At 43.4% G+C, this 8,531-nt stretch overlaps 2 protein-coding genes across 2 annotated transcripts; both read right to left on the bottom strand.

Moving 5' to 3' along the window:
- Positions 1-5,189: 5,189 nt before the first annotated feature.
- On the bottom strand, positions 5,190-5,949 carry LOC123130132 (uncharacterized). Its single transcript, XM_044550079.1, has 2 exons — positions 5,594-5,949; positions 5,190-5,462 (listed from the first exon to the last, which is right to left on the bottom strand). The coding sequence occupies exons 1-2, from the start codon at positions 5,886-5,888 to the stop codon at positions 5,389-5,391; spliced, it is 369 nt and encodes a 122-aa protein (XP_044406014.1). The 5' UTR covers positions 5,889-5,949; the 3' UTR covers positions 5,190-5,388.
- Positions 5,950-7,659: 1,710 nt separating this feature from the next.
- LOC123129369 (uncharacterized) lies at positions 7,660-8,169 on the bottom strand. Its single transcript, XM_044549560.1, has 2 exons — positions 7,860-8,169; positions 7,660-7,718 (listed from the first exon to the last, which is right to left on the bottom strand). Exons 1-2 carry the CDS (start codon positions 8,140-8,142, stop codon positions 7,660-7,662), a joined length of 342 nt encoding a protein of 113 aa, XP_044405495.1. The 5' UTR covers positions 8,143-8,169.
- Positions 8,170-8,531: the final 362 nt, after the last annotated feature.

The raw sequence follows: 8,531 nt of genomic DNA, 5'->3' as shown, positions 1-8,531 counted from the left end.
TGTATACCAGATCTATTGTATTCCCTGCATTGATTTGGCAAGGGAGTACAATAGTGATCTAGGAGTAGATCACTAGACAGCGGTCAGAATTATCCTTAGTAAAATAAGGATATTTTCTCGATTATGGACGTGACAAAAAGGTTCGTCGTAAAGGGTTACGTCGATGCAAGTTTTTGACACTGATCCAGATGAATCTAAAGTCTCAATCTGGATACATATTGAAAGTGGGAGCAATTAGATAGAGTAGCTCCGTGTAGAGCATTGTAGACATAGAACTTGCAAAATACTTACGGATCTGAATATGACAGACCCGTTGACTAAAATTATCTCACAAGCAAAACATGATCACACCTTAGTATTCTTTGGGTGTTAATCACATAGATATGTGAACTAGATTACTGACTCTAGTAAACCCTTTGAGTGTTGGTCACATGACGATGTGAATTATGGGTGTTAATCACATGGTGATGTGAACTATTGCTGTTAAATCACATGACGATGTGAACTAGATTATTGACTCTAGTGCAAGTGGGAGATTGAAGGAAATATGCCCTAGAGGCAATAATAAAGTTATTATTTATTTCCTTATATCATGATAAATGTTTATTATTCATGCTAGAATTGTATTAACCGGAAACATAATACATGTGTGAATACATAGACAAACAGAGTGTCACTAGTATGCCTCTACTTGACTAGCTCGTTAATCAAAGATGGTTATGTTTCCTAACCATGGACAAAAGAGTTGTTATTTGATTAACGAGGTCACATCATTAGTTGAATGATCTGATTGACATGACCCATTCCATTAGCTTAGCACCCGATCGTTTAGTATGTTGCTATTGCTTTCTTCATGACTTATACATGTTCCTATAACTATGAGATTATGCAACTCCCGTTTGCCAGAGGAACACTTTGGGTGCTACCAAACGTCACAACGTAACTGGGTGATTATAAAGGAGCATTACAGGTGTCTCCAAAGGTAGATGTTGGGTTGGCGTATCTCGAGATTAGGGTTTGTCACTCCGATTGTCGGAGAGGTATCTCTGGGCCCTCTCGGTAATACACATCACATAAGCCTTGCAAGCATTATAACTAAGATGTTAGTTGTGAGATGATGTATTATGGAACGAGTAAAGAGACTTGCCAGTAACGAGATTGAACTAGGTATTGGATACCGACGATCGAATCTCGGGCAAGTAACATACCGATGACAAAGGGAACAACGTATGTTGTTATGTGGTCTGACCGATAAAGATCTTCGTAGAATATGTAGGAGCCAATATGGGCATCCAGGTCCCGCTATTGGTTATTGACCGGAGACGTGTCTCGGTCATGTCTACATTGTTCTCGAACCGTAGGGTCCGCACGCTTAACATTACGATGACAGTTATTATGAGTTTATGCATTTTGATGTACCGAAGGTTGTTCGGAGTCCCGGATGTGATCACGGACATGACGAGGAGTCTCGAAATGGTCGAGACATAAAGATTGATATATTGGAAGCCTATGTTTGGACATCGGAAGTGTTCCGGGTGAAATCGGGATTTTACCGGATTACCGGGAGGGTTACCGGAACCCCCCGGGAGCCAAATGGGCCAACATGGGCCTTAGTGGAAAGTTGAAAGGGCAGCCCACATAGGGCTGTGCGCCTCCCCCCTCTCTCTAGTCCTATTAGGACTAGGAGAAGGTGGCCGGCCCCCTCTCTCCCTTTCCCACTTGGGAATCCTAGTTGGACTAGGATTGGGGGGGGGGGGGGAATCCTACTCCCAGTGGGAGTAGGACTCTCCTGCGCCTCCTCTCCTGGCCGGCCAGCCCTCCCCCTCTCATCCTTTATATACGGGGGCAGGGGACACCTCTAGACACACAAGTTGATCCTTGAGATCGTTCCTTAGCCGTGTGCGGTGCCCCCTGCCACCAAATTCCACCTCGATCATACCGTTGTAGTGCTTAGGCGAAGCCCTGCGTCGGTAGTACATCAAGATCGTCACCACACCGTCGTGCTGACGGAACTCTTCCTCGATGCTTTGCTGGATCGGAGCCCGAGGATCGTCATCGAGCTGAACGTGTGCTAAGAACTCGGAGGTGCCGGAGTAACGGTGCTTGGATCGGTCGGATCGGGAAGACATACGACTACTTCCTCTACGTTGTGTGATCGCTTCCGCAGTCGGTCTGCGTTGGTACGTAGACAACACTCTCCCCTCTCGTTGCTATGCATCACCATGATCTTGCGTGTGCGTAGGAATTTTTTTGAAATTACTACGTTCCCCAACACCTAGTACATTTCAGGAAGCATGCAAGGATGCAAAGTGGATGAAAGCTATGGAAGAAGAATTTCAAGCACTTCAGAAAAATAAAATATGGCACCTCGTTCCTTCACAGCAAGGTAAAAACTTGATTGATTGCAAATGGATGTTCAGAATAAAGAAAAAGTCAGATGGTACTATAGATAGATACAAGGCCAGACTAGTTGCAAAGGGGTTCAAGCAAAGGTATGGTATAGACTATGAAGATACATTCAGTCCAGTTGTTAAAGCTGCCACTATACGTCTCATTTTGTCTATTGCTGTATCCAGAGGATGGAGTCTCATACAGCTAGATGTGCAGAACGCGTTTCTGCATGGTTTTCTGGAAGAGGAAGTTTACATGAAACAACCTCCTAGTTTTGAGGACAAAAACAAACCTTTTCATGTATGCAGGCTGGATAGATCTCTGTATGGACTGAAACAAGCTCCCAGGGCTTGGTACTCACGCTTGAGCTCAAAATTGCAAACACTTGGATTTGTTCCTTCAAGGTCTGATACATCACTGTTCATCTATAATAAGTCACGTACATCTGTTTTTGTGCTTATTTATGTTGATGATATTATTGTTACAAGCTCATCAAATGAAGCTGTGACAACCTTGTTGAAGGATTTGAATTCAGAGTTTGCTCTTAAAGATTTAGGAGATTTGCATTATTTTCTTGGTATAGAAGTTAAAAGAAACAAAGAAGGAGGACTTCACTTGTCACAGGAAAAATATGCAAATGATCTTTTGAGAAGAGTTGGTCTGCAGAATTGTAAACCATCACCAACTCCACTATCCAGTTCAGAAAAGTTGTCTCTTGCAGTAGGAGAACTCTTGGATCAAGAGGATAGCACAAGGTACAGAAGTATGGTTGGTGCACTTCAGTATTTGACTTTGACTAGACCAGATATTTCCTTTGCTGTGAACAAAGTTTGTCAATTTCTTCATGCACCCACAACATCGCACTGGACAACTGCCAAACGCATACTTAGATATGTGAAGAGTACTTTGAATCTTGGCTTAACTTTTAACAAGTCACCATCCACACTTGTGAGTGCTTTTTCTGATTCTGATTGGACTGTTTGATCAGATGATAGAAGGTCTACATGTGGTTTTGCTATATTTCTTGGACCCAATCTCATCTCATGGTGTGCAAAGAAGCAAGCCACGGTATCCAGGTCAAGTACTGAAGCAGAATACAAGGCTTTGGCTAATGCAACGGCAGAGATCATATGGGTTAAATCCATGCTTAAGGAACTTCGCATATACAATTCTCAAACCCCTTGTCTTTGGTGTGATAACCTTGGTGCTACGTATCTCTCAGCTAACCCTGTTTTTCATGCAAGGACCAAACATATTGAAATTGATTATCATTTTGTGAGGGAAAGAGTTGCAAGCAAAGAGCTAGAGATACGGTTTGTTCACTCAAAGGATCAAGTTGTGGATGGTTTTACTAAAGCACTTCCCACGAGGGCGTTTGAAGAATTTAAACGTAATCTTAACTTGGTGAAGTTCTAATTATGGGAGGGTGTTAAGAATATATGTTCAGGAGGTTATGCACCATATCTATTGGCTGTTATTGTAACTAGAGATTAGTCTGACTTGTAACCCAAACAATCATATCAATATAAATCATGCGGGTGCTCGTGTATGGGCATTGAGACGCTTCCACAATATTTCACAGATAAATGCTCTGTTTTATTGATTACTGATGCAGGTTTAGTTAGTGCAAATGCTTGGCTAGCTCCTGTTTCAAGAAGTCTGTGCAAACCTCTTGCAACCAGGTACAAATTCTTGATCCCAGATCCTTCCTGCGTGCGCAAATCTACTCTTTGCATAGATAAATTATATTTTTCGGCACATTACATATGTACAAAAAAAGAGCACTTGCACTTCATTCCACTTTAAAAAATGCTTGTTTACCACTTCTTTCAAAGTTGCTGTGTCGCTTTCCCGGCAAATAATTTTTTCTTATTTGTTTTAGTTAATGAGAAATAGTGCTTTTTTTTCTTTTTTTTCTCGTCCAATCAATTTCTAAAGGAAAACCATGGGCTCTGAGTGGGATGGGCTCAGATACTGAACAGGGCTGATTAAGTGCGGCTTAGATGGGCCGCTATTGTGTACTATATATGTTTGACCGGTGGTATTGCTTGCTCTGCAGGTATCCAAAGTTACATTCCAGTGGCTGAGATGCAGAGAGTTGTTGGGTGTGGTTTCCTCCATTTGTATGCTCGCCGTGGAGATGGATCCTCTATGTACCATGCGCGGTCAGCTATGGAGTGCACTTATTGGAATTAATCAGTTTTTTGCTAAATTCATCCGTCGATTGATCTTGCTAGCACTTTAGTGTGTGCTCATGTTGTATCAGCATTTAGAAGCTTAGTTCTCACCCATGAATGCTGAATGAATCCCATCAGTAGTCTGGCCTGGGAGTTGGGAAGAAGTTCCTGTAAGCTGAACTGAATTGTACCTGCCTTAGCCCTGGTGCTATTTGCTACTGCTTATATACAGGGCCGGGTTTCGGCGCTTCTTTGCCTTCTTTGATGAGAAACAAAATGGCTCGCTTGTTCCTGCTGGAGAAAAAAAATCAAACCGTCGTACTTGCTGTTGCTTCTGAAGAAATGATTTAGTTCTTCTTATCAGGACAGGGATAGGTAAAACAATATTAGCCTTGATTTGCCTCTGTACATCGATTACCGCCTTTGCTTTTAAGTTTCAGTAGCAATGATACTTTGCTTGTGGGACGTTTTTTCCTCCTTTCTCTGAGGTGTGGCAAAGGTTTCCATGGTTTGGGTAACATTTGAACTTTAGCTCGTCTATGTGTTAGCTTGAGAATGCTTGTTTTCACTTGTTCCTTGCAAATTAAAAAGGCAAATAAATTTTGGTAGTCATGATCAAATCAGGTGTTGGCCAAACCAAAGACCGATTAACATTTATTGGGTTTTCTCTACGTATAATAGTATAGATGACATGACAGACGCATAAACTCATTTTATTGGTTGCCGCCACAATCACAGCAGTTCAACATCATATATATACGATCCCATGATCGACAAGCTAGCTCTTCAAATCTTTTTCTCTTCTAGAGCAGCTTGAAAGCTAATTATGGGCCTTGTGGCTCCATATCTTCATCTTGTTGCAGTTCTGCACGCAGACGTCGGCGTCAGCTGCATCTGCAAAATAGCAATGCAAGAACAGAAATCATCAGAACAAATGAAGAAACGATTGCTTTCAAGTGAAAGAACACACGGATTCAACTCATCAAGAAGAAGAAGAATGTGATCAAGGTGGTCCGACGTCTTACCGGCTGGCGCCTCTGACGAGTCGCAGATGTGTATCTTGCAGGCCATCCTGCACGTGGCGGCGGCAGAGCCGACACTGTCGCCGGCCTGGTTGGTGTTGGGGCTGCACTTGTTGGCGCAGAGCGGGATGCAGAGCCAGCGCGGCACGCCGGGGCTCCTGCACCCAGGGTAGCAGTCATTGAAGCACTTGCAGAAGTCGGACATGGCGGCCACCTGCTGCCGCTGCCCAGACGGCAGCACGAGGAGGAGCATGATGCACAGGGCGGCAATGGCTGCCGCTCTCTTCTTCACCTCCATCTCTTTCTTGGGGACCAACGAACGATGCTTGTTAAGGATCAATAGGAGAAGGAAGGAAGGGGACTGCTGTTGGTGGTGACTCTGCTAGTCAGTTTTGGGGTTCATCTTATAGGGGGCACTGGAGCTCTGAGGGCAAAACGGACATTTGGCCTGGATAGTTTGTAAGGCAGCTGAGCATAGTATTTCTCTATTTTCAGTGCAAATCAAGACTATGATTTCATAGCGTCACGTCACAGCTCGATTGCGTGGCATGTTTCGGCGAATGGGTGATGGCCAGGTGGAGCGTCCTGTAGTCAGTTTTGCCATAGTATGTTTTCATTTTCTGAACAAAATATCTATCACTATATGAGAGAATAACCTCGGATCTTAAACTGATTAGACAAGCCCTTATGAAGCTGTTTGTGTTGATGTAGAAATAAAACCGAATGCAGTTTTTCATGCATTGCTGTTTTTATATAATGGTGGAGGTTATCCTATGTTTGGTAATATCTCTTTAGCTGTACAGCTGCGCGTGAGAGGAATCAGATTTCATTGACATGGCAGCAGATAAATACTTCCAGCCAGTTTACAAGCTTCTGCCTTTTTTCTAGAATACGTAAAATCTTCTAGTTACATGCGGCAAATTATCTGTTCATTCTTTTACACAGGCAAGCACGATCTGAAAACCTTGCATATGTTACAAACCCTTGTGAACTTATGCCGCAAATCATCTACTGAAGTTAGTATCCACTATGCTGAAAATGAGGCCTACTTCGATGCTACACGCAACTGTGTCTATGGCTCTATGCTGATAGATACAGTTATGGATGTTGTGGCTATCAGTTTAAGATCCAAGATTATTCTCATAGTGATTTTGTGCGTGTTTTTTTGTTGTTGAGTTTTGTACCTCAATACTTGGAAGCGTAATTCTGATTATAATGAATGTTGAATCCCGTCAGTAGTCTGACTTGGGAGTTTGGGAGCAGCTCCTGCAAGTTGAACTGAACTGTGCCTGCATTAGCCTGGTGCTATTTTCTACAGCACAAATAGCATAAATGGCTTCACAGCATCCATGGCTTCCGTGCTACTTTTCCTTCTATTTTGAGATGCTGTGAAGCCATGGATGTTGGATGATGGATCATTAATTGGTTGCCCAACTTTTGGATTCTTTTATGAGTTGGCTAACATTTGAAATAATTTATGAGCTAGCTTCTGAAGAAATAAAATGGCTCACTTGTTCCTGTTTTTTTTTTCAAAGCCTCAATTTGTTTCTGAAGAAATGATTTGGTTATTCTTATGAGGGCAGGTATGAGGGTAGGGAGAGGCAAATCAAAGGCAAATCCTTATTAGCCTTGATTTACCTCTACACATCGTTAACTGCCTTTGGTTTTAAGTTTACTGGAAAAAGGCTTTCGCCCCGCTTTGTTTGGTTTTAAGTTTCAGTACCAATGCCGCTTTGTTTCTGGGAGATGTTATTATTTCCTCCTTTGCTTCGATGGTTTGGCTAACATTTGAATTTTTACTCATCTATGAAATAAGTTATAAGGAAAACAAAGTCGCACACAGACGATAAAAACATTTGGTTCTTATGATCCAGTCATGGAAATGCCAAATCAACTTTATATTGTGTAGTATATATGCCTTACATATCGAGATACTCATTTTATTGGTTGCTGTTACAATCACAGAGAGGTTCAACATCACACTTATATGGCTACAATCTCATGATCGATCGACAAGCCCTTCAGATGCCTTTTACTTCTCCTAAAACGTAACAGCTTAATTGTGGGCCTTAATTCTGGCTCCATTTCTTGTTGCAGTTTTCCATGCAGCTGGCCGCATCAGCTGCATCTGCAAAATCATGAGAACAGAAGAAGAAGAAAAAATCATGAGAACAGAAGCAGATATGACACTTGTCAGAAGAAAAGGAAATGCGGGCTTGCTCGACGGAGCAAATGCAATGTGATCAAGATGGTCCGACCGTCGTCTTACCGGCGGGCGCCGCTGACCAGCCGCAGATTTTGATGTTCAGCTTGCTGCAGGCCATCCTGCACATGGCGTCGCCGCTGACGGCGGCCTGGTTGGGGCTGCACTTGTTGGCGCAGAACAGTTGGCAGAGGAAGTGCGGCACGTGGTCGTTCGTGCACCCAGGGAAGCAGTCGTCGAAGCACTTGCAGAACTTGGACTTGGCGGCCACCTCCCCGGGCAGCAGCACCAGGAGGAGGAGCATGCACAGCGCGGCCATGGCGGCCGGCCTCGACCTCTTCGCCTCCATCTCCCTCCTCGTGCAAGCTACTGCCTCTTCTTCTTCGGAATCAAGGGAAGGGAAGGAGGAGAGAACTGATGAGGTGAGAGTGTGAGACTTTGTGTGGCATTGTGTGTGCTTATATGGGCACTGGAGATACGAGGGCAATATCGTCATTTGGCCCGGATATATAACTTGTAATGTATTTTGCTATTTCCTGGTAAAAAAAATGGGCACGATTTCCCTAGCACCACCTCCGGGTTAGGCGGCGGCGTGTTTTCGGCGAATGGACGAAGGCCAAGTGGAGCGTGTCCTGTAGCCAGTTTTGCCATGGTACTTGTTTTCTGAAGATAATACCACTCACCATGAAACTAACCTTGGACCTAAAAATGATTAGAGACAAGGGAATGCTGCTCATC

Source organism: Triticum aestivum, chromosome 6A (assembly GCF_018294505.1).
Source record: "Triticum aestivum cultivar Chinese Spring chromosome 6A, IWGSC CS RefSeq v2.1, whole genome shotgun sequence".
NCBI lineage: Eukaryota > Viridiplantae > Streptophyta > Magnoliopsida > Poales > Poaceae > Triticum > Triticum aestivum.
This window is presented reverse-complemented; position numbering and strand designations above follow the sequence as displayed.